General features: G+C 46.8%; 1 protein-coding gene across 3 annotated transcripts in view; it reads left to right on the top strand.

Moving 5' to 3' along the window:
* ARL15 (ADP ribosylation factor like GTPase 15) overlaps window positions 1-26440 on the top strand; it is a 378507-nt gene that overhangs the window by 5790 nt on the left and 346277 nt on the right. Inside the window, exon 1 of one of the 3 annotated variants that reach the window (XM_066240799.1) lies at window positions 21624-21671. The exons of the other annotated variants lie outside the window; for them this stretch is intronic. Coding sequence (XP_066096896.1) covers window positions 21660-21671 — 12 coding nt within the window. The 5' untranslated portion in view covers window positions 21624-21659. Of the gene's footprint in view, window positions 1-21623; window positions 21672-26440 lie in introns of those variants that run through there. 3 annotated transcript variants of the gene reach the window in all.

Genomic DNA, 26440 nt, shown 5'->3' with positions numbered 1-26440 from the left:
TCTAGTAAGTTGTCAGTCTGCCCATTGACAAGGAGGTGTGAAGGCACATGTGTGATTGTACCTGCTGTTCAGTTATCTCCTGCTGTGCTGTCTTTTTTTTAAAACTCTAAATGACTATGAACATTACAAGCTGTATGTTCTGACTGTGGTCAGGCTGACTGTAAATTAACAATATAGACCAAATACGTTTTAGTTTTAATAGCAAATGGATTAGTCAGAGACACGTGAGTATTCTTTTAGTAATAAAGAACAAGACAAAAATAACGTGAACACTAGGAATAGCTCTACCTTCTGTGGAGTTCTCATAGCAAAAATATTTTAAGAACATCTGTGCCTTTGGGCAGGAACTTTGAGCAAAGGCGTTGGCTCTAGTTCTCTGGCGTGGGTTCCTCCAATCTTGAGTGTGAGTCCTTGGAGAGGACCTATGGTGTCATGCTTCATGCCCTTCAGCAGCAGGCATTCTGAAGGGTGCCTGAGCCACGTACCTGCTGGCATGCTGGGGGTGGGTGCGAAGCACATGAGTTACAAGGGTAAAATCAGTTAACATTTATTGGACCCTTGTGTGCCACACAGCGTCATAAGTGCTTTCCACACGCGATGGCATTGAGCTCAGAGAGGTGTGTCATTTCCCCGAGCTCAGACAGTGGCCAGGTGATGGAGCTGGGATTGTAACCCCAGAACCCCCCACAGTCTCCCCACTCACATCCTTCCAGTTTGGTTAAAGCTGTTGGAATGGGTTGAATATGTAAAGTGTATCTCATGTAAACACTGTGCTGCTGCTTATCTACAGGGTGAAGAGACCAGGGGCCGTAAGCCGGCTGACAGGTGTCTCCGTGTATCAAGGTCTGGGCTGTGTTTAATGACTGAAGGAGAAGGCCAGTGCTGTGCCCTGAGCCCCCACTTCACTGTGCCCTGACTGCTCACTGCACTGACCCTCAGCATCTGACGTTTCATCAAGTGACCGCCGATGGGTTTCCCAGCAACCCTGGTAGCCAGTCCCCCGGTGTCACCTCAGGGACATGTGCCGGCCTTCCACAAGGCCAGTTACCCTTTGGAGATGTCACTGAGACTCAGAATCTGTTTGTCAGCTCCTTAACCAAGAGGCACCTGGGAAGCAGGCCCATCCCTGGCCGACACTAGGTCCCAGGGAGCCTTCTGCCTGTGGATGTCCGGTGGGCACAGCCCTGTGATGACATGAACTGTAGAGAGTTGTTTCAGAGGTAGAATGGAAAGAGGGGGAGACTTCTAGGGAAGGTATGGTAGCTGCATTGTAGAGAGTAAAAGAACTGGAGTGTCCCTGATACTGTCACACACTGGATGAACTCCACTGGCTTTACTGTGGAGCTGGCGGCCCCCTTTGGCTTTGCTGCGGCCCCTCCCCGATGCTTCTGATTCAGGGTGAGTCTCAGAAGGCCAGTTCTGGTTGGCCCTCGTTTTTGAGGGTCTGCAGAGTGTTTGGCACACTTTCTGCCAGCAGGGCTCAGGGCATGTGGCCGCTAGGGTCCTGTGCTTGGCTTAATGCTCTGTAGTCACCATCTTGAAATTTTTCATTTTTGGCACTTTGCAAACATTTTCATTTTGCACTGGGCCCCCCAAATTATGTAGCTGGTTCTGATTTCTAATGTTAAAGTCAAGACCCCGGGACAGCCCTGGAGTGACCTCTCCCCCCCCTCCCATGGCAGTGGCTATCTGTTGAGTCTGTAACTTGCATCAGGACAGGGTCCCTGGCCATCTTGATAGTCACTTTATCACCAGAGACTGGTGCCTGATAAACCAGGGTCTATGTATCAAATACAGTGCAAAGTGTTTTACTTAAATCACTTAGTTTATTCCACCCAATAGTTCTGTTAACCAGATACTACAGGCTTGTTTGAAAAGAGGGACCTCACTCTGACCACTTGGCTCAGTGGATAGAACGTTGGCCCAGTGTAGACATTCCGGATTCAATTCCCAGTCAGGGCACACAAGAGAAGCGACCATCTGCTTCTCTTTCCCTCTCCCTCCCCTTTTTCTTCCCCTCTCCTTCTCTTCCCCTCCCCCTGCTCTCCCTCTTCCTGTCCCGTAGCCAGTGCCTCAGTTGGTCTGAGCATTGGCCTCAGGATCTGAGGATAGCTTGGTTGATTCGAGCATCAGCCCCAGACAGAGGTTGCTGGGTGGATCCCGGTCAGGGCGCATGCGGGAGTCTGTCTCTCTATCTCTCCTCCTCTCACTTAAAAAAAAAATAAATGAAAAAAAATAAAAGAGGGACCTGGAGACTCTGTGAAGAGATGAATGGCTAGGATCAGATGACCGGTGGAGTATCAGGGCTGGAGTGTGAGCCCAGCTTGGTGGACTGCAAGCTCGTGCTTGTCAGCATTGTTCAGGACAGGCTGAATAGGTGGTGAGTGAGAGGGGCTGTAGGAGTCATAGACACATCTCCGTCCACTGAGGGGTCGCTTGATCGCTGAGTTTGCTTTCAATGGTCCCCCCCTCACTCTCCTGCATGAACTTGATGTTCTGTTCTTTGGCCCACAGCCAAACACACCTACCTATTTTGATAGCAGCTAACCCTGTGGAAAGTTGGATTTGCAGGACTGTCTTACTTTCTCAGATTCCTCTGTACCTAGATTCACTTGAACTACCCTGACCTCTGGACTGCTTCTCTCGGGGTGGAGGACTTTTATTTCCTGTAATTGTGTCTGTGTGTCCCCGAGACGGATGCCGTGGGAAAGCCTTCGGCTGTCCCAGGGCCCTTGACTGAGGCGCAGAGGACAGCACCTGTTCCCAGTCACTCTACACATGGAGTCAGGGCCCACAGCAGAGTGCAGTTCAAAGTTTGGTTTCGAACAAATACAGCTATGCTGAATACTTGTATTTAGAAAAGTATAGCTAACAAAGTAAAAAACAATAAAGCACACTTCTGTGTACCTGCCTCCCTGTTTGGACAGTTGTTGACATTTTGCCACTTTACCTTCAAAACTGTGATGTTCTTTCTTGGTGGTGGTGACCATCCCCAAGTTAGTGGCTGTCATCATGTATGTTTTGCATTTTTATCACATTTGCAGGTATGGGCTAAACAATTTATAGTATTGTTTAGTGTGCGTTAACAGTTTTACAGAAAGTGTAACATACCACACTTACCTTTTTGAAACTTGCTTTCTTTAATATTTTTGAGATGAATAAAGATTGCTGCAAGTGTCAATAGATACTTGTTTTATATATCTGGTTTGGCTATTACCATTTCTGGTTTTATATGTAGAGACTTCTCTAGATTTTTTGAGGAGCTCACAGAAGAGATTGGGTGTTGGTTCTGAGGCTGGATTCTGTGTGTTTCTTTGTTTTCAGTCCCCATACAATGAATCACATAAATTGTTTAATGAAATTTTATTATATACATTTTAGTCTCATGATTCATCAGTTTGTTTAGCCGTTTATAACAATCATCATATTAACACATATATATTCTTGCCTAGGTAAGGTCTCAGATTATTTGGGTAACAGGTTTATTATTAATAAAGTAAAAGCTTAGTGAAAGAAATTTGGAAAGCATAGCAAAGCACCATGGGAAAAAAATGTCTGTCGGTCATCTGGCAGCCCACAGAGAACCATTTAACTATTTCTAAATTCTAGCATCATTACGAGGATATAGTTCTATACCCTTTTTGTACTTATCCATATGGGTGACCATTGATGCCCTGGTCATGAGCTCACTTGCTGAGGACACGTGGTGCCCGGTCAGTGCTGCCACCCAGTAGGCATGCAGTTCTTGTGCGATCAGCCAGAGGAGCAGACCCTGACTAGTAGCCTGAGAGGAGAGTGTCCTGTTGGGCAGGCTGAGGACGGGCATTTTCCAGAAGGAGGAGGTGGCCCCAAGATCATGGCAGGTGACAGAAGTGACCACAGGTTAAGTCAGTGGTGACTGGGCCCGAGCTCCGTCAGAGGGAGGCATCAGAGGAAAGGACGCTGATGCGGGTGTCTGTGAAATGCCACATGGAGAAGGAGGAGGAGGAGGAGAGGTGAGGGCGTGACGGGAGGGCGGGGACTGGACGGGTACTCTCCTCCCTAAGTGGGACCGAGCTGGAGATGGTGAGAGGCTGGGGGACAAGACGGAACACTCTATTGCTGGGTGTGACCTGGAGATGATGAGACAGGGCTTTGGGCCGAGGGGGACTGAAGAAGCTGCGGAGACACCCAGGCTGAGGGGTGACCAGAGGCAGGAGCGTTGGGCGGGACAGGGACGCAGGTCCAGGTGGCTGTGAGACTTGGGTTTTCTTTGCAGACTTGCTAGCTGTTTGGGTGTAGGTGTCAAGAATGTGTGCAGGTTGGCTGATAAAGGTTAGGATTTTTCTGGGGTGACTCAGTAGGCAGAGAATGGGGTAGAGGAATGGAAGACACTGTGGAGAAGGTGGCTGATGCCACAGACTGTGAGCCCGGGTTCTAGAAAGGAAGGAGGGCAAACAGACAGCCTGCGAAGGGCAGGTGGTCTCGGTGAGCCCGAGGGGTTGGTGCTAGCCGGATGAACTGCTCAGAAAACTGACGTAAGAGGAAGATCACAGTGGGCGGACAGTAGGGTGGGTGAATTTGAGAATCCGAGGTAGACCAGGTCACCCAGGGGAGGCTCAGGATGGCTATGGTCCATTGAGGAAATGATGGGATGTCAAGTGTCAGGGGGTGGGTGGGGGGAGAGCATCCTCACAGGTGGAGAATTCATCAGGACCAGGGCAAGACTCTGTTCCTCAATTTCCTGCAATGCAAAATGGCCATAATATTTGTACAGTACCTTGAAGAATTGAGTTAAAATATGTAAAGCATTTAAAGGAGAACCCAGCCCTGCCAGCCAGCTGCATTGGGAAAACACAAGGCTCTTAAATTGAGAACCTAGTCCCATAAACATGATAAAAGTGTTTGTGGTGACTGAGTGAGGACTTTGTGTATAAAACAAGGGCTGAGGGTACTGTTGTCATGGAAAAAACTGCATTCTGATTCTGATTTTTTTAGGGACACCCTTTCAAAAGCCTCTCCCCCCCCCTCCCCCCAGTAAACGGTACAGAGGAACCAGAGTAGAGACTGCCACTGCCTGCAGGTGTTTTAATCGTGGGGGTGGAAGGGCCTGTTGTGGCCCACAGTCGCCATCGCCCTCTCCGCAGGCCAGTTCAGCTCAGAGCGGGTGCAGTGGCTTGGCAGAGTGACAGCTGGCAAGCTTTCTGAGGTCCTGCTCCGGAATCCTATGGTTGTTTGGGACTCTCAATGTCCCTTTGCTGGAAGCACAACAGTTTGAAAGTCAGGGTTGTGCTTTTGAGAGTTTTCTCCAGCATGTGATTGATTGGCCCGCGCTTCCATGGCGGCTTCCTGCCAGGCTGCGTGCTCAGGGACAGAGCACCTGGCTCATTGATGGGGTACCACTGCTGTTCTTTGTCATCTTGAAGGTTTCCTAAATGTGGGAGGTTTGTGTTGTTGTTTTTTTAAGTCACTGGGCTCAATATAGAAAACCTCTTGTGATTATTGCATTTCTCCTTCTCTGTTATATCAAGAAATGTGGTGTGTCTCTATTATTCACTAGGAATATTTCTCCCACTGTGACATATTTTTTCCCGTGATTTGTGGGGCTTTAAGACTGGGTATTAAGACAGGATTATTCGATCATATCCTGGGTTTCCTTTGCATTTCCTGACTTCTTCCAAAACCCCTGCTGACCTGACCTTGGCCGTGGGCAGGATTACTTCTTGAGCCTGAAGCAGAGCTGATCCATCATTTCTATGGACTCAGGCTGCTGCGATTTTTCTGCAATTTCAACGTGTGGGAAATAGATTCCTGTGCTAGTGATCTTTTCATTTTCTCCCAGATTTGTCTTTGTTTGGGAGACATGCCTAACTGGAGGGGTTGTCTCTGGAAATACCTGTAGGTGGATATTTTTTATTTTTATTATTATTATTTTTTCTTTTTAATTTTTTTTAATTTTATTTTTTTAATGGGGCGACATCAATAAATCAGGATACATATATTCAAAGATAACAAGACCAGGTTATCTTGTCTTTCAATTATGTTGCATACCCGTCACCCAAAGTCAGATTGTCCTCTGTCACCTTCTATATAGTTTTCTTTGTGCCCCTCCCCCCCCCCCCCCCCCCAACCACCACACTCTTATCAATGTCTCTTAGTTTCACTTTTATGTCCCACCTACTTATGGAATAATGCAGTTCCTGTTTTTTTCTGATTTACTTATTTCACTTCAAGATCCCACCATTTTGCTGTAAATGATCCGATGTCATCATTTCTTATGGCTGAGTAGAATTCCATAGTGTATATGTGCCACATCTTCTTTATCTAGTCATCTATTGACGGGCTTTTTGGTTGTTTCCATGTCCTGGCCACTGTGAACAATGCTGCAATGAACATGGGGCTGCATGTGTCTTTACGTATCAATGTTTCTGAGTTTGGGGGGTATATACCCAGTAGAGGGATTGCTGGGTCATAAGGTAGTTCTATTTTCAGTTTTTTGAGGAACCACCATACTTTCTTCCATAATGGTTGTACTACTTTACATTCCCACCAACAGTGTATGAGGGTTCCTTTTTCTCCACAGCCTCTCCAACATGTGCTATTAACTGTCTTGTTAATTATAGCTAATCTAACAGGTGTGAGGTGGTATCTCATTGCAGTTTTGATTTGCATTTCTCTAATAACTAAAGAAGATGAGCATCTTTTCATATATCTGTTGGCCATTTGTACTTCCTCCTGGGAGAAGTGTCTGTTCATGTCCTCTTCCCATTTTTTTATTGGAGTTTGTTTGTTTGTTGTTGAGTTTTATGAGTTCTTTGTATATTTTGGATATTAGGCCCTTATCTGAGCTGTTGTTTGAAAATATCATTTCCCATTTAGTTGGCTTTCTGTTTATTTTGTTATCAGTTTCTCTTGCTGAGCAAAAACTTTTTATTCTGATGTAGTCCCATTCATTTATCTTTGCCTTCACTTCTCTTGCCATTGGAGTCAAGTTCATAAAATGCTCTTTAAAACCCAGGTCCATGAGTTGAGTACCTATGTCTTCTTCTATGTACTTTATTGTTTCAGGTCTTATGTTTAGATCTTTGATCCATTTTGAGTTAATTTTAGTACAGGGGGACAAACTGTAGTCCAGTTTCATTCTTTTGCATGTGGCTTTCCAGTTTTCCCAGCACCATTTATTGAAGAGGCTTTCTTTTCTCCATTGTATGTTCTTGGCCCCTTTATCAAAAATTATTTGACTATATATATATATGTGGTTTTATTTCTGGACTTTCTATTCTGTTCCATTGGTCTGAGTGTCTACTTTTCTGCCAATACCATGCTGTTTTGATTGTCATGGCCCTATAATATAGTTTGAAGTCAGGTATTGTAATGCCCCCAGCTTCATTCTTTTTCTTTAGGATTGCTTTGGCTATTCGGGGTTTTTTAGGTGGATATTTTTTATTTCTTATCTTCTGAGTGCTTCAAGTGTTATTATAGATAATTCATTATGTGAGCTTAATACACACTTTGAATAGTTTCGTGAGACAGACTTAAGTCAAAATGTTTCCTTTTAGTTCCATGCTGAGAATAGATACTCAGTTGATTTTTTTTTATTTTTTTTGTATTTTTCCAAAGCTGGAAACGGGGAGGCAGTCAGACTCCCACATGCACCTGACTGGGATCCACCCAGCATGCCCACCAGGAGGCGATGCCCCGCCCATCTTGGGGCATCGCTCTGCCGCAATCAGAGCCATTCTAGCACCTGAGGCAGAGGCCACAGAGCCATCCTCAGCGCCCGGGCCAACTTTGCTCCAGTGGAGCCTTGGCTGCGGGAGGGGAAGAGAGAGACAGAGAGGAAGGAGAGGGGGAGGGGTGGAGAAGCAGAAGGGCACTTCTCCTGTGTGCCCTGGCCGGGAATCAAACCCGGGACTCCTGTATGCCAGGCCGATGCTCTACCACTGAGCCAACCGGCCAGGGCCTCAGTTGATTTTTTTAAAACTCTTTCCATCAGACTGTTATTACATAGAACACAAGTTAATGAGACACGTTGCTAAAAAAAAAAGTTGAAATGATAAAGAGCTGTGTGAAAAGTGATGCATATTTATGAAAAAGGTGCCTCGAATCAGTCAACATGAAAAATGCAGGCTTATGAAGAAATGATGGGGGTGAAGAATCAATATTTAACAAGTGCCTGGACGGCTTGGTTCCCTCCTCTGGTTGAAAGCAGTTCTATTTCCCAAATCCAAAGTGTTTTTAAGAGCTCATCTCTGAGGCAAAGATTATTTATCCCAACTGCTTATGTTTTTTGCAGTGCGTGATATTAGAACAGCAGCAGCAACAACCAATGAGTGTTCTTCTAAGAGTGAGTGTGGAGAGCATTTTCCTGGGTATTTAAAATTAAACAAGTTCTTTTTGGTTTACTGAGCAACATTTTAACTCAGTGTTTATTTGCTTGAAATGAAACATAGTGACTTTAGGTCCTGTGCAGATGTATACAGAGTCCTGTGTTCAGATACTTAGTTACCACAAGGAAAGAATCTGCAAGCTTTTAAAATATTCCATGAAGAGCATATGCCAGATTAGTTTTGAAAGAAGGAAAATCCTACCCCTCTCTTCCTCATAGCCTCTCCCCTTTCTTCCTATCTAACTTCTTTGCTCAGCAAATACAGACTGAGAGCTTAGTGGTTTGGTAGGCACCAGGGCATCATGGATAATACAGAGTTAACTCTTTATTGAACTGGAACCTGAAACTTTGAGCACAGCCCTTTGCTTGTGGACAAACTCCAGGTGATTAACCAGAACAAAGTGGACACACTTATTCTGTAAAGGGTTGGCTAGTCAGTGTTTTAGGCTTTGCAGCCATACAGTTTCTCTGTTTCAATTCCTCAACGTCCTCCTTGGAGCATGAAAGCAGTCGTAGATGAATATGTCAGTAGTTGGAGGGGGCTGGGTTCCAATAAAGCTTTATTGACAAAACCAGGCAGCGGTGGGCCAGATTGCATTTTCCAGAGTATTATTGGAAGCACATCTGCTCTCAGAAGTAGTGCTAGCCCATGTTCACTCTCCCCAGCACATGCTGTTCTGTTCTTTTCTTTTTCATTTTAGCACTTGTCATCGTCCGATTGGATTCCTTTGTTGCTTTTGCCTGCTACCCCCTGCAGGGTCGTCCCCCCTGCCCAGCCAGAGTGAGGATGGGGCTTGTGCTCTGCTGGCCTCTAGCACGGAGGACATGTCTGCACAGTCAGCACTCGGTTCATTTCATGAAGGGGATTCGTGCCAAGTACACTGGTGCCTTCAACTCAACCATCTAAAGTCCCTGAACAATTCAAAGCATTGGTGTCACCTGCCACCCTTGCCACATTGGGGCGCTGAGATGGACGGGGACATCAGTGCCTGGGAAGTGCAATGCAAAGGTTGATTCTTCTAATTACCGTGGTGGACGGAACAATCTTTTGCTTACAGCTAATGAGAAAGACCTCTTACCATTAACAAAACAAAAAATGCTGCAGGCCTCCTCAAATCCCTTGTGCCCTTAAAAACCCGTCCCATTCCTTATACATTGGAATCGGGCAGGCTTGTGCCATGCGCAGTGCCCAGGGTTCACTACCCTTTCCTAGGTGGTTAGGGTGGAGTATGTGTGTTGGAAAGAGTTTTTATGTCTCGATTGGCTAAAGGGTTCCAGGGACATGGTAAAGTGTCATTTGTGCAAGCTAAGTGATACTGCATTCAGCATGGGTGTTTTTATTGGCCTTTTATGGTCAGGTTATTTATTTTAACTTATTTTTATTTTTGTAGATGAGAGAGAAAGAGAGAGAGAAACATCAATTTGTTGTTTCACTTTTTCATACTATCATTGGTTAAATCTTGTATGTGACCTGACCGGGGATTGAATAGGCAACCTCAGCATGTTGGGACGATACTCTAAATGACTGAGCCACCTGGCCAGGGCTCAGAATATTTGTTGAACCCTAGAATACTTGCGGACCTGCTTTAATCAGTTTGTTTGACTTCATTTAGATGAGTTTGGAATCTCAAGTTCAGATGATTTGGGTTCATCTTCTGGTTCTGTCACAGACGAGCTGCTGTTTCCCCATGTCGAAATTGGGGATCTACTCCTGTAGAGTGGCACATCTCAGACTTGTGTGTGACAGTCTAAAGGGCCTGCCCCTCTAGGTGAGATGACACTGTCTCAATCACTGTATCAGTTAGGATTGGTATCATCTGGAAAATAGTGGCTTCTGCAGGTAGATCTTTATTTTTTTTCTCAGGCAGGTAAATTAGGGCCCCAAGATGCTCTGTCCAGTGTGTGTAGACTTGAAACTCATAGTGTAGAATTGCTGCCAGAGCCCCTGCCATCACCTCTGTGTTGCAGGCCAGCAGGATGGAGAGAGCATACCAGAGTATATCCTTCTTGGAAGACTTCTAAGGCTGTGCCGTTATGTCTCACGTACCAGAACTCGGTCATATCACCTCAGTACTGTGCCTCGCAGTAGAGGGAGCTGGGGAATGTCATTTTTTCACCGAGAAGCAGAAATCTCTGCAGCCCCATCCAGACATTGTTCCCATACCTGTATCTCTCGGGTCTGCTTCTCCCAAACATCCTAGAAGGGTTGTTCCTGTCCTCTGCTTTGTAGCTCTCTCTCTTTCTTTCCATATTGTTTCTTTCTATTCAAGCTTTTGGCTTCCTCAAAAATTTAGGTTGCCATGATTCCTCCTGGTCTGAACTTGCTTAATAGTCAAGCTTCACTCCCTACTGCTTACCGCTTCATCTGCGGTGTTGTCCACTCAGATTTTGGAGAGTGAGACTGACAGGTCCTGCCCGGCTGATCCTGCAGGGCCATGCCACGGCACTGGGCATCCTAAGGCTGGCTGGACAACCGGTGAGTTTTCTCAGCAGTGCCTATCTTGCGTGCGGACCTTTCCATCTGTAGCTGACTTTGTGTGGTCCCTGACTCAGAGGACTAACTTTGGCCACAGTTAGAGACACAACAGAAAAGGAGGATGCTTCATGGTTAATGTGAACACATTACTGGTGCTGTGTAGGTAGCCAGTTGGTCCGCAAGAATCATCGGTAGCTGGTTGGGGATCGAGAAGCAATTTGTAAAGAACAGGAGGGCCTTCGACAGCAGCAGCCCTGGGTTGCTTGCGTGTCTCTTGCTGTTACTCATGTTGTCACTTTCACCTGGAATCTTCTTCTCCCATCCCCCCCCCCCCTTTTACCTAACTCAGTCTTTTAGGAGAGGATGCTTCATCTCTAGCAAGTCCTTCCTGACCTGACACCCTCTGACAGGCTCGGGGCTCCTACTCTATCTCCCCAAAGTCCTCTGTGCATGCACACATGGTCCCCTGCTGACCGCATTTCCACGCCCCGTCTGTCACAAGCCTGTTACATTACTGCTCTCTGCTGAGCTAGAAGGCTGGTGATGCCAGGGCTGGGTCTTGCTTATCTTGTGCACCTCATATTCACCTGGCAATGCCTGCTCGTTTTAATGATGTTCAGCAAGTTTGTTTTTTTCTTTTCCTTTTTTTGTATTGAAATTTTTATCCCCAGTGCCAGATAACAAGTGAAGGAATAAAACCTCAAGGAAACGGGGTTGTAACGATTTAATCTGGTAATTTAGAAAGGGATTTCTTCCCCTCTCTCCATACTCTTTTTTTTTTTTTTTTTGTATTTTTCTGAAGCTGGAAACGGGGAGAGACAGTCAGACAGACTCCCGCATGTGCCCGACCGGGATCCACCCGGCATGCCCACCAGGGGCGATGCTCTGCCCACTAGGGGGCGATGCTCTGCCCCTCCGGGGCGTCGCTCTGCGGGGACCAGAGCCACTCTAGTGCCTGGGGCAGAGGCCAAGGAGCCATCCCCAGCGCCCGGGCCATCTTTGCTCCAGTGGAGCCTTGGCTGCGGGAGGGGAAGAGAGAGACAGAGAAGAAGGAGGGGGGGGGTGGGAGGTGGAGAAGCAAATGGGCGCTTCTCCTATGTGCCCTGGCCGGAAATCGAACCCGGGTCCCCCACACGCCAGGCCGACGCTCTACCGCTGAGCCAACCGGCCAGGGCTTCTCCACACTCTTGAATCAGAATTTTCCAAGGAAGAACTGTACTTACCTTCAGCCTGAGCCCCAAATCTCCTTTTGTTGGTATATGATGTGTGACCCTTTCAGTGCTGTCTTGGAGAAGACTGGCAGAAGTTTTGCTGGGATGAACTCCGTAAATTTCGATGTGAGGGCCCATGCTTGTGTTTGGTTGGTGTTGCTAGATGGCTTGTCAGATGTCTGGCGTTATAGGTGCTAGCTGGTATTGTGGATCTTTGGCTGCATTTCACGGGCGTCCTGTGCTCAAGGTTGTTACTATTTTTTAACGGGGGAGGGCAGTTCTTCCTGAATTACAGGTTGTACTCTGACGTATTTTACCTGGGGACAGTGGCAGCTTGCTCGGGGAAATTCAGGTGCTGGTGGCACAAGGGCAGCACTGTCACAGAGTAAAGGGGTTTGAGGACATGTTGAGAGGTCACTTTTACTAGCTCTGCTTTTGACACCTACATCTTTTCCCAGTGTGGTTGTCCCTGTTCTTCTAGTCTGAAGGAGCTCCACAATAGGTGTAGAGCACAATCCTTGGCACTTGGTAAACAGAGCATCATTTTGTTTTTAAATATCAGTTTATGAGTTTTGTTAAAAAGCCGATTGCTTGTTTGGGGACAGTAACCTTCTGAGGCACTGCAGGTGGCTTAAGTAGTTCACTGTGACATTTTCAGCGAAACGCTGGCAGGTGCCAGTTCTGAAGTAGGTGACATTCCCAAGGTTTGCTTCTGTTGGTCTGGAGGAGTGACCAGGCATAAGGACAGATGTGACCTTCACTCGGGGATTCCACTCACTCAGGCTTGGAGCGGCTGGGCACTGTGGAATGCACTAGAACAGGTCCTCTGCCTCCACAGTTCCCCAAATCTTCGTCCTCCGCCCGCTTGTCTTGGGATGCTGCCAAGAGAACATGCTAGATCTTAGGAGATAGATGATCCAGCCATGGGCCTCAGTTGACATTTCATGCCCCTCCCCAATGTCCCTGTTCTAATATGTGACTCTGGTGCTCTGAAGCGTCGGCTTGACTAGATTCATCTTTTAATGTCATCACTCCCAGTACAGATGAGAAAAAAAGATGCACAACCATCACCTTGCTTTATATCAAGATGAGGGATTGTACTGCACATCAACATGATTGAAATATTTTAATAGTAGCTCGTTCAGTAAAAGAAAATAAGTGTGTTTTCTCACCTGCTGATGGAACCGACATTTGTTATGCCCTGACATCAATTTTTGTTTCTGTATAGTAAGTAACATTTATTTTTTGCCATCTTGTTGAAGATTTATTTCTTTTTCTCCTTTATTTTCATGCTTACCTTTGACATTTCTTAGGGAAAACAGCACTAAATGGTAAGGAATCATGTCATCTTTCCATGGAGTTCCTCTGTTTCTAGATTATGCTTCATCTCCCAGAGACCTGTCTTAACAGATTGTCACCAGCCCACGATGGCTTTGACTCCATCTCTCTTTTTGCTCTCTCGTCAGAGGAAGTGGCAGAGAAGATGAAGTCCCATTCCTTTGTTCTTTCTTCCTCAGACTCGCCTGGGAGCAGACCTGTGAGTGCTGGCTTCGAGGCCCCTGGGTCAGGGTTTATCTAGGGTTGAGAGTCCTTCCCTCATTGGGAACAGTTAACTATTCATCTTTCATGCCGAGCTGTGCATTACAGTTTCTATAAAATAGGTTCTTGCAGCTAGAACATCTATATTATGGGAGGAATTTGAACTCCAAATTTTGAATGTATTGCCAGTTTCTATACCAGGATCAAAGGAAGCTTGGCTGGGCTTGCCAATATTTCTTTATCCCCGATTCCCTCTAATTAGAGTGAAGGGGCCGCCCCTGAGAATGTTGTTGTTAGAATGAATCTGCAGTTTGGGCAGTCGACGGGCTCCGTGGTCTGAGGTGGGATGATCAGGGATTAGGCAGCATTTCATGAGGATTTGAGGTTAGAGAGGAAGTGAGGTGATGAGGCTAGCCAGAAAAAAATTGACACAAAATAAGTTGAGGGTTTTCAGGGTAATCATTTTGGCTATCCCAATAACAGTACTTGTACATGTTGGAAACGTGAAACAGAAGACGGAATAGGAAGTAGATTTTTAGTAACTATAGAATAAATACTTCTTCCCTTTAAATGATAAAGCTCCTAACAAGAGTTACTCTCCTGACAAGCCTGGGTTTTTTCTGTTACAGCCCCAGGACACTTGCTTTGTAACGGTGAATGTTGCTCTGTAACACTGGGGTTAGCAGGCTGGGGGAGACACACAACAGTCCCTAAACAAGTCAGGGCTTCCTTCTCTTCCAGGGGCACAGTCTGGAGGAGACTGGTCTGCTAGTCCTCCTGTCCCTGGTGCGTCCAGGCCCCTCTCCCTCAGGCTCAGCATGCCCACCGCTCTCAGGTACTCTCAGAATCCCAGTTGCTGGAGCTATGTTCAGACTCAGTCACAGGAAAAAGAAGTGGGTGGGGCAGAAAAGTGGCACCAATCCTTGGGAGAGTCTGTTCCCATTATGGACTCGTTATGTCTCCTCATGGAGAGCTTAGGCACCTGCCAGCCCCCAGCTCCTAGGAAGGCAGGGAAATAGACATAAATAAGATAGCTACTTTCAAGCTTGCTGAGAGTCTTGTTAAATAATTCACTTTGCACCAAAGTACCAATGGGGGTCCTGTCCACAAGTAGCAGAGAAGAAAAGAATGTTGGGGAAGATGATGAGTATTCTGTCTTTCTGCTCTGAGGAGGCCAGCGCCATTGGGGTATTCGTAGTCGTGCATTTCACTCAGAGTAAAGAAACCCAAGAGTGTTTCGATACTAACGATGCCTTGGTAATAGAATTGACCCCCAATATTGAATCATCAACCACTTGTTAAAACAGTGGCGTCAGCGAATGTTGGGAGTTCTTTGAGAGTTTACATTGGGTTTAAGAACTACACCCGCACACGATCCTTTGAGTTTGATTTTCACATTGCTCGAATTTTTATTTTGAAAGTCTATGCCTATAGCTTTCGAGCTTTTCCCTACCAGTTTTCTTAATTATCCAGAATTCAGTGTCTTATGGATGTCTGAAGAGCCTTTTACAGAAGCAGTCTGATATGGCTCCTGTGGGCGTCGGGGACCCTGCATCTCTCTGCTCCTGGCACAGTGGACACGCCACGACTGCTGAGATCTATGGCAAATGCTTTATGGAGAAGCTTTTACTTGACAACAGTAACCCATAAATAGCAATGTCAGACTGTATACAGTTAGGGTTATTTTGATTATGTGCCAATTTTCTCTGCTAAATGTAGTCGTTCAGTTAAAAGAAGTTAATCAATATTCGTGTTTGCTATGAACGACTTTGTGAGGGAACGTGTATTTTGGGAATCTGAACTTGACTCGGGAGTGAGGAGCCCTGAATTCTAAATCGCGGACTGACAACTAATATTCTGGGGCCAAGGACCTCAGTCTTCTCTCTATGTTCAGCCCATTGGAAACATGGAAGTAAAGCTATTTCTAGCGGTCAAAGCATTTATCATTCAAAGTTGAATGTTAGAATAGGATTTAAAAGGAACCAAACCAAACCATCACAGCTGGTCACTGTCTTTCAGTCCCGCGAGGCAGCCTGGCGCTCCGTGCCTCGGTCCCCTGTGTCGTGTGAGCTGTCCTGGGAATGCAGAGGGCAGGAGAGATCCAGCCACTTCTCATAAAGCAGGTGTCCGGACGCAGCAGATTTTCTCTAACGAGAGATGCTGAACAAGTGGGGAGAAGTCAGCTGCGTTCAGGGGACAGACGTAGTCATCATGGCTCACCCTTCTTTTAACCTTGTAGAGAAGGTCTGAGTAGATCCAGATCTCATTTGCCATTTGCAGAGTCAGCATGCTCCCAGTGAGCAATGTGTATGTTTGCCGTACTGAATGTCCTGATGGTGTACACGGAAAGCTGGCGCTCAGGGAACTGTTTCCAGCAGGAGCATAGGTTTCTGCAAGCTTTCGGAAAATGGTGACGTCGGATGCCAGCTCGCTCTGTGACCTGAGAAAAACCCACTCCTGGGAATATGCCTCAGCGACGCTGTGTGTAATGGAGAAGACCCATGCAGGAATGTTCCCCGCAGAAGTATTCGTAAAAGCAGAGTCTCAGAAATAAAGCACTTGTTCATCAGTGATAGAGTGGATTAATAAATTGTGGAACATTAGTTTCTATGGATACCCTACAGCAGCCAAAATATAGGAACGAAATGTCGCAAACATGGACTACAGCTCTACAATACACAGTAGATACCTTTTACAAACATAATGTTGGATGAAAAAAAGTTACAGGAAAAATACATGCAGTATGATTTCTTTTCTACCAAGTTCAAAAACAGCAGAGCTAAGCAGGGCTTTGTTTTGGGGGTGATCTAGACTGGTAGATAAACAAGGAGAAAAATTCAGGCGAGGCTCCCTCTGAGGCCCGCTGTTCTCAGCAGGGGTGACTGGCTCTCCAGGGGATGGCTATATGGCCATGTCTGCTGTCCCACGGAGGGAGGTTGCTGGAATGCTACTTTAACTTTTATCTATGGTTGAGGCTAGCAGGATGGCCAAACACCCCACAATAGTACACTGGTTAAGCGCTTCAGAATCGTCTGGCCCCAAACGTCAGTGAGTGCTGAGGCTGAGAAACCACTCTAGGGGAGTGGAGGGGAGGGGAGGCTTTAAAATTTTTGTAACACTCCTCTTCCTGATGGGCCTGGTGGGTTCACAGTACCGGTTCCCACTTTAGAGTTCTTCCTCAGCCTGCATCCTTGCTTGACATGCGTTTTTGTATGTATGATGTATTTGACTGCACAACAGGAAGGGAAATATGTTAAAGGTATTTTTTCTTTTCCCCACATGAGTCTGTGTCGGTTCACTCAAATGCCCTGAGGTCCATTTCTTAATTTTGAAATACGGCGTTTGGCGTTGTCTCTATGTAAGTGAGCATTAGAGGACTTTTCTGATCTTAAGGTCCAGTGGCAGAGTGCCTTGACTTTTTCCCTTTGAAGGCCTGGGGAGGGAGGGGGCTTCTGAGACCGTGGGCCAGAAGCACAGTGTGCTTGGTTTTGAAGACCAGAATGATTTTTTTGAGGAAGGATTTAAAAAGACTTAAAGTGATTTTTGTTTCTCCTTCAGCTTCTGCAGAAGAATAGGGACAAGACGTTTCAGGAAATTGTTTAAAATGATTGCAGCAAGAATTCTGAGTCAACGATATGAACACAACGTGTCAATTCCTCGAGGGCAGGGGCCCCGCTGTGTTTCCCTTTGTGTGTCCTGTGCCACATCAGGCGTGTATGGTGTGTTCGGTGACATTAAATAAGGTGAATGGTTTTCAGGGTTGCCTTCGTGTGAATGTGAGAAGCGGGAGATTCTCTTTACTCCCTCTGTCACTGTCTGCTCTAGCTGCCTGTCCCGGCTTTCACGTGTCTCCTCCCGTCGTCACTCAAGTCATCTGTATGTAACATTCGCAATCTCAAAACTAAGTTGGGTGGTGTTTGTCCCCTGTTAGATGGGTAGGTTACTTGGGAGTAGACATGTTTTGTGTTATTCCATATGAAGTTACTTTGTATGTATTTTTTGGGGGGGCGGGAGCATCCTCCGGGAAGCAGATGCCAAATTGGGATTAGGTGTGCAGGAGACAAGTCAGGGGCATGTCTGTGAAGGATGAAGGGAGGGAGCAGGAGAAGAGGGAGAAAGCTCTCAGACTGTGTGGCTCTGAGGACGGAGAGCTTCCCAGAAAGTCATGCCCGGGCTGACGAGCCTCCCTGGGCAGGAAAGGCCTGGCACCAGGACCTCTGAGCCCAGGCACTCACTGGCTGGCAGCTGCTCAGTGTCGAGGAAGGCTGGGGGGACCTGAGGCAGTCAGTCAGTCAGTCCCCTGTGCTCATCTCCATGGAGATTTGAGGGAGGCTGGGGGTATTTACAAGGAGGATCTGAGAATCCTGGGCTGTGGTGTCCAGAATGGACTACTCAGCACTTAGCCTGGCCCTTTGTGGGTGTTCAGTCTTGGCTTACTGAATGGAGAAGCTCTACTCTGGACCACTAATTCTAAGACAGGTGACAGTTGTCTCTAAAACGGGGTGCTGTGACCTAGGCTGTGTCCTGTTCTCCCGCCTCCCCGGAATTTCACATGTTGGAGCCGGAACTCTGAGTGTGATGGTCTCTGGCAGTGGGACCTCTGGGAGATGGTGAGGGTCGTGTGCAAACACAAGGTGGGACCAGCCCTGAGAGGAGATAGTAGAGGGTGCTCGCTGTGCCGCAGGGCACGGCAGGAGGGCAGGGCCAGGGGAAGCCTGCACCAGAACCCGACTGGGCTGGCACCCCGGGCTTGCACTTCTAGCCTCCAGATCGGTGAACCATAAGCTGAAGCTATGGTTCTGTGGTGTTTTCTCTGGCAGCCCAAGTGGACTCGAACAAGGAGGGGAGAAATCTTCTGAATTGCAAATAAAAAGCATAAACTTGAAAAAAAAATTCTTGTCACCTGTTGAAAATCAATGCTAAGTTCTCTGTGAAACAAAAAGTAGGGGAGTAAATTTACAAAGATGGTGTCTGGGTTTACAGATGGGAAGCAGTGTTTGGTGGTTGGCTGACTCTTATTTCTATGTGTTTCTACATTATTGCCCAATAGCAGCTGATTAAGCATTTAGAAAATAAAGAAAGAAAAGCTTAGTTTTTACATATTCGGGGTCCATAATCTGAAATCTGAAATCATAATATTGGGAATCCAAGTCCAAAATGAAATAACACACACACACACACGTTGGCAAAAGTAGGTTTACAGTGATGAATATGTGAAACACAGTTTATTCTTGTATGATTATTCATTATTGTATTATTTTCAAAACGAACAATTGTAAGCCTACTTTTGCCCACTCCTGTATGTATATAAGAGACACACTGAAAACGCCCAGAGTTTGAAATACATGTACGTGCACAGATGAATGCATCCTGAGCTTCGAGCAGGACAATGTTGAACAGAAGCCACTGCCCAGAGACAACAGGGGTACCCCGTGGTGAACAGCCCTCCTCTCCTGTGTTGGCAGCAGATAGCTCTCTAGACTGTGAGAAGATGGTGCTTATTCAGTCCGGACTGGGGAAGCTGAGGAAACAAAGCCTACCTCTTTTCCAAGCAGGACCTTGGGGCACAGGTCCGGAAATAGTCACGTAGTCAGTGATGGACTTAGGGCAGCAACCAAATCCTAGAACAAGTTGGGATAGAGAAGCAGAAAAACAGCAATGTCAGGCCCGAACGTTTGCTCTGAGGAGGTAGGTTTCCTGGGCAATATGGAAGCGTGTGTTGTCTCCTGTGTGATGTCATGGTGCGCCACAAAGAGGTGATTTAGTGCCTGAGACAAAAGCGGCCCTGTTATGTGGCTCTGGACTGTTGTGGGTATTCAACAGTGTTCCCTGGGCTCCGGTCAGGAGGAAGAAGGGGAAATAAGTTCAGGCCAAGAGTTTACATTACAATGTGGGTTTGTCATTGTACAAAGTCCTGGCCATGGAAATGGGCCACGCTTGACAAGGGGACCTTGAAATGGACCTTCTGTGGTCAGGTGTGGATTAACTGGGTTAGAGGGCACTCCAGGGCAGAGTTGGGGCTTCCCTTCCAAACATTGGGGTGAGGGTCCTCAAATGGACCTGCGGCTGTTTGGCTTACCTGAGTTGGGAACTGAGCCGTCCTGAACCAGAGCACGGCGGTGGACCACTGGGGATGTTTAGAAGAAGGATGAGGGCTGGAGTGGGAACTGGAGCATCCGGCCCCCTTCCTGTCACGTCGTGAACCCCTTTGGCCAGAACTAAGAGCTCAGAGGCCTTGGATGAATGAAGCCTGGTCAGTTCAGCTTGCCCACCCACCCACCCACACACAATGGCACCGTTTGCAGCACAGGGACCCCACGGCCTCATTGTTTCTCCTGGTACCAGATTCCTGAACTAGCATTAATTAAAATTCATTCTAGCGGTGAATGAGATTTGAACTGAGTAATACCAGCAAAACACGCATGGTTGGTGATTTGGGTCAGAGGTAAGAGCTTTAAAACCTCTTTGACTTCTTTTGACTTTGCAGATGGTATCCAATGCGGTCTTATTGGCAGAAAAAAAACATCCTTCTGAGCAGTAACAGAGAGTCATCCTGAGATAGAGGCTCGCTCAGCTTCAGGGGGTGATTAGTCTTGTATCCAGCTCTGATGTGTTGACTTGCTGTGCTGCTCATATTCAACCTCTGTGACTTTTTTTTTTGAGGAGGAGACTGGGAGAGCTACCTTTGCTATTATTACAAGAGAATGGAAAAACAATTGTATATTATTAATACTATGACATATTATTATAACTTCTTATTTCAGCCTACCTCTGTCAGTCTGGACATATCCTACCTTAAACTTCGATTGTGTTTGTCCTGTGTATGGTGCTGTATGTAAGGACACCAAAATGCATCACCACAAATCTAGTGGACTAAACGGTGTGATGATGGTCTTCCTGCGTGATGGTCAGGAGTCTGACCCAGGCTCACTGGGCTGCACTAGGGTGTTGGTGGGGCTGCGTTCTTTCCCGGGACACTCCAGTCCAGGCCTTTGGGGCTTCTAGTGGCTGCTGGCACCCTTGGCTCATTGTCCTCTGCCAGCAGTGACATCATTCCAACTTCTGATTCCGTTGTGATCTCTGTTCTGTCATGACCTCTCCTGCTCTGTCCCCCCTGCCCCTCGAGCCTTCCTCTCTGTAGGATCTTTGTGGTTAAATAAGACCCACCTGGATGGATTATCTAGGCCAGCCTTTCTGTCCCTAGACCCTTCGTCCTGTCTTGGCCAGGGAGGGTCACATAGTCACAGGCTATGGAGAGCAGGATGTGGACGTCTTGCGAGGAAGGGAAGGGACGCGATGTTTCACCGACCCCTGGCACCAGAGAGGAAAGGGTAGGGCTCAGTGCCACCTGCCATCCGTGGAGGGAAAGGCAGTAAGGTAGGCAGGTCACTCTGCTTTCTTCAGGATGTCATTATCATGTCTGACAGCAAGGGTAGGTGTTCGTCAGGTTGACTGGACATCCTGCATGGGGTCGCTGCAGACTCGGGCTGTAGCAACCGGTGGAAGAGCCGGTTAAATATTAATACATGACCACGTGGCGAGGAATGGTATCGATATGCCTGTTTATTATTCTGCTCCTTAGATGTGTTTATTGCACGTATTTGTTGTGAACTGGAGGAATGCTGAGAGGTCTGCAGTCCCGCTAAAGAAATGGGAAGCTCCACGCCAGCGTGAGGCTCTCCTGGATTGAAGAAACTCCGTGGGCTGTGGACCTGAATGGGGTGGGGGTGAATTCATTAGGGTATTGGGTTGGCTGTTCTAATAAAGATCACAGTAACGGTATCGTACACAGAACATGTTTCTGTTTCATATGAAAGCCCAAGCTGGTGGTCAGGAGTCTAGCCCTCAGCTCCATGAGACCTTTCCAGACTGGGCTCTTTCTAGCTTCTTCTGTGGCCTAGGGAATTCTGCCCACATGCTGCTGACCACTCAGCCTCTTTATGAGCCCGTGGGAAAGAGGAAGTGGAGGCCAGGCAGTTCTCTTCATGGGCGTGACCTGGAAGTTACACATATCCCTTCTCTTCACCTCCAAAGTGCAGGACCTTGAGTCACAGGAGGTCTGGCAATGGGGACTCTGGTAAGGAGCTAAGGCTGGGGGCTCTGTTCCTAGAGGGGAGGGGAAAATGGGCGTTGGGGGCCACCTGGCTGTCTCCTTCATGAGGACATGCACTGGGGCAAGTGACCTGTGCTCTAGCCGTCAGACTGTGCCTGCATGCATAATGTGGCCGCACTAGTGACTCTGTGTGTGTGACAAGTGCAGCTTCTGGTTGGATTGGGAACTGAGGCTTTATGGACAAGATTGAATCTAGTGCTTTATTAATGGATGTCAACCTACGTGTTTTTGTCTACAGACACATGCACGCGTGTGGTTGGTATTGTTTCTGATCGTTTCGAATTGGGAGACGTAAATGGGGAGTTATGTGTTCTATTATCTAGGCAGTGATTGTTTTCTTTCTCTAATAAAATAATTTTCTCAAGGAGAGTAAGACTGTCTGGCAACACTGCAACTTTCCTGGCTGTTGCATTGGAAGTTCCAAGTTTAATGAGCCTGTTGAGAGACACAAGTATCCATCCTAATGTCTGTTTATGCAGGACAAGATTTGCACCATGCAATGAGGGAGATAGATAAGACTGCAGTTTTTTTGTTTGGTTGGTTTTTTTTGGTTGCCTTTTGTAATTGGAGCTGGGTGAAGAGCCAGATAAAAATCCCTTTGGTTTATGTGTTTTATCCTGGGGATTGCAGGGTGTATCCTCTTCTCTCGGGTCCAGGACTAGTCTGCTGCAGACCTTGCTGCCCCCAGCTCTCGCGTGGCCCTGCCTGTGGAGTCTGACTTGGACTCAGCTCCCTCTCTTTCTACCCCGATCCTGCACCTGGCCCGGGCTTCCTTCCGCGGTGACGGGCTCAGCAGCCTGTGGGGCTGCCACGCGGTCCCTGGACTCAGTCCTCAGCTGTCCCCTGCCTCCTCTTCTCATCCGTCCCCAGGTCTGGACCTCCCCTGTCCCCATCGGGTCTCCTCACTGCTGCTGTTACCTGGGTGCCAGCACTTCCACTTCTTGCCAGGAAAACCCCAATAGCACCCTCTGTCGGGTCTACCCCCGCAATCCATTTCCTCCTTCTGCAACCAGCAGTCCATGAAATGCACACCTGCTCACACTGAAGCCTCTCCTAGCCTCCCATAACAACGAGTTCAAGGGAAAGCCTGGAGTCCGTAACGTAGTTTGTGCGTTGTGGGTACCTTTCACAAGCTGGCCTGGCGTGGCCCCAGCCTTCCCTCTGTCCACTGGCCTCTACTCCCAGCTCCCAACATTGTTCCGGGCAGACCAGCTATTTTCGGCTCTCGGTTGGTGCTATTTTTCCCTTTGTGTGTGCTAATCTCGCATCCTGGAGCGGTCAACTGTCACCTCTTCTGGGAAGCTTTCCATGACCTCCGACACTTACTTACATGCTCTCTCTAGGTTGTCCTTTTCTTTGCACCCTAGAGCCTCTCGGCGGGCAGAGCGCTGGACACACGGTCTTAGAATTGCCTGTTAATTGCTCCCTAACTGGACAGGGTGGGCAGAGACCATGTCACTGTTTCTGTTTTCTCTCCTGAACGTCTGAGGGCTCTTAACTGTTGTCATTGTCACCACACTGACTTTTACTAAGAACTTACTAAGTGTGCTGAGGTCTTTATAGATGAATTCATCAGACTTTCTGCAACCTTGCAGAGAAGGTGATATTATTGCCCTCATTTTAAGAGATGGTAGTATGGTTGAATGTCTTTCTTTCCCCACAATGGGGGCAGAATTGTGAGCTAGAATTTGAGTTGATTTATACCAAGTTCTAAACCCTTAGACACCAGGCTTTCCTACCTTCCAGATCGCAGGTGTTCAATATAAATTTGTTGAATTTAATTGAAAATAGCTTCTCCACATTTTTGTCTTTTGTTCAATGAGATTTTTGAAAAAGCCAGGCCGGTTGTTTTGCAGAATTTATTTCTGCTTAGAGCTGTGTAATTGCTTCTTCATGATGAGATTCATGCTGGACACTTTTAGCCAGAATTCTATGGAGGGGACATTGTATCCTCAGTGCATCTCACCACACATACCTGATGCCAGTTTATCTTACCATTGGTGATTGATGGCTGTTTTCTACTGGCATAATTCACCTAAACCTGAGGCTCATATGTTCTGGCTTTACCCAGAATTCACAGAGCGTAAGGTATTCCTTAATGCGCTGATTGTCAAACCTCTATTTTTTATTACAATTTTGTAGCAAGTGTTGAGGTAAGGCACTCAGTTCGTTTGGCTTGCTGATGTTTTGGAATGTTTGTAGACTTGTGGTATTTTGATCTGGCTGGGGCCTTTGAGAGTATACTCCTTGGGGAGCACGGTGATAATACAGAAGACGTTTCATCCCAGGACGTTCTATCCCAGGCATGCTCCTGTTTGGGCTGTTGCTCAGTGAGGGGCAGAGCTGAGTTCATTTTTCATACTTTGTTCTGCCTCCCCATAGGTAGTGGGGTGGCTGTCCTCACTCTGCTGGCTGCCTTTACTGTCAAGGGTTAATGGTGCAACACAGTGGCTAAACCTACCTCATCTCTAGGGGAGAAGACATTTTCATTGTCTATTCTCTATTAACTAAACTTCATCTGTGAAATGCAATGTTCTCACCTCCTGACTGAAGATATCCTAATTAAAATTACAACAATAACAACAAGGCAAAGCAAGGAAGAGAGGCCGTAGGGGTCACTCTTGACAAAGGGCCTTTGTACAAGCTCTTTGGGTAATTATCAACTGTAGCTGTGTGGTTGGTGGAGAGACTTCTTTTCCTGATAGGAAACATTTAGAATCCTTTAACATGGGATTAAAATATTTAAAAATTTTCCTATTGAAATGACATGGTAGCTCTTAACAGTATGTCTAGTGGATGGAAATTTCCACTGAAGAAAATGTAAATTTCTATGTTGTCTCTTTTCATGGGTGGTGGCATTTATTTTCTTGGCAAACATTTCGTTCCCAAGACTAGTACTTTTCGCTTGTTAGGAAGATGCACTTGTTTGTGTCTGTGATTAAAAGCTATTCTAGAATGCACTTGTTGTCCTGGGTGTGGTTCACTCACACATGTAGCTTGGGGACCAAGTTGTGTTTCAGATTTTCAGCAGATCCCCAATAGACTAATATCATGTATGTAGAGGAAAGTGGAGTTGATCCTGGTGGTGGATGGCTCTCTGCTTTGTAGAGCTCAAAGTTATTTAGATGCTGACTTACAATATTACACAAAGCGAATCTGAATGAGAGACCTCACGGGCTTCATGTTTCTTACTCCCGGGAGGATCCCTCTGTGTCCTCGGTGTCCCTGTGGGTCCAGTCAGGGCTCCGCATGTAGCAGTTGCTCAGTGACTGTTGGTGGACTCACCAGATGCTTTTTGGTGCCTTGCCTGCATTCTTGGTGGTCCAGGTGGCTCTGGCTGTGGCACCGCTCACGACCTCACAGATGTGTGCTCCCACTCGGTCTGTGGAGGCAGGGAGTCCTCATTTTGTTCACAGTTGTAGCCCCAGGACGGACATACTGCAGGTGCTCGGTAAGTACTAGTGGAATTGTGGACTCCATGAATACTAGCGGAGTTGGTGTGTTGAAATGGGTGTGTACATGCCCCTAGGTACACGAGGACCTTGCAGATGGGCACTGATACGATTGAAAGGAGATCAGGGACCATATGTGTGGGTTCTTCTTGGTCACAACTAGCCCATTCCCTGCACCTCCTCAGGAGGCAGGGGCCCCAGGTATGGGAGCCTCCAGGGCACCAAAGGAACATCCAAAGCTGGTGCTTGTGTGCAGATAGTAAACAACCCTCCTGTGACCAGATCAATCATGTTTACTTCTTCACTTTAATATTTATTTATTTATTTATTTAGAGAGGAGAGGGAGAGACAGAGAGAGAGAGAGAGAGAAAGAGAGAGAGAGAGAGAGGAGAGACAGAGAGAGAGAGAGAAGGGGAGGAGGAGCTGGAAGCATCAACTCCCATATGTGCCTTGACCAGGCAAGCCCAGGGTTTCGAACCAGTGACCTCAGCATTTCCAGGTCGATACTTTATCCACTGCGCCACCACAGGTCAGGCTACTTCTTCACTTTAGACAAACTTGAAGAGGAGTATACTCAAATCGCCATTTGATCATTACAATAATATTGGTAAGTTACTATATAGTGTTTGTCATAGAAGGAAGAGGAAGCAATGTATATATTTCTATAAAGTTTTACATTTTATATTACAAGTGGACCCGTCAACATTTGTGACATATTTGTGCTGATCGCTTCTGGACCAATAGTTTGATATACTCAGTTCATAAGAAAAAAAAATTAAATATTTAAAACCTATGGTCACAGGCAGTTTAAATGTTAAGATGTCAATTTTGGACACAGTCACTTGCAGGGAAGCATGGTGGTGTGCATGATCAGTAAAGGATTTCAGACATAAAATACATTGAGATTAAACTTCTGTTGGGGGGTATGGACAAGATAGATGACGTCAGGAAGAAATCAATAAAAACAAAATGATGTAAGAGTTCTGTGTGATTTAGAGAGCTTTTATAGTTTTATGTACGAGTGTGTTTTTTTTTTGTATTTTTCTGAAATATGTATTTTGTATTTTTCTGAAGCCGGAAATGGGGAGGCAGTCAGACAGACTCCCGTATGTGCCTGACTGGGATCTACCTGGCACGCCCACCAGGGGGCGATGCTCTGCCCATCTGGGGCATCGCTGTGCCGCAATCAGAGCCATTCTAGCGCCTGAGGCAGAGGCCACAGAGCCATCCTCAGTGCCCGGGTCAACTTTGCTCCAATGGAGCCTTGGCTGCGGGAGGGGA

This window comes from Saccopteryx bilineata, chromosome 1 (genome assembly GCF_036850765.1).
Source record: "Saccopteryx bilineata isolate mSacBil1 chromosome 1, mSacBil1_pri_phased_curated, whole genome shotgun sequence".
Lineage (NCBI taxonomy): Eukaryota > Metazoa > Chordata > Mammalia > Chiroptera > Emballonuridae > Saccopteryx > Saccopteryx bilineata.
Note: the sequence above shows the minus strand (reverse complement) of the source record. Positions and strands in the feature narration are given on the sequence as shown.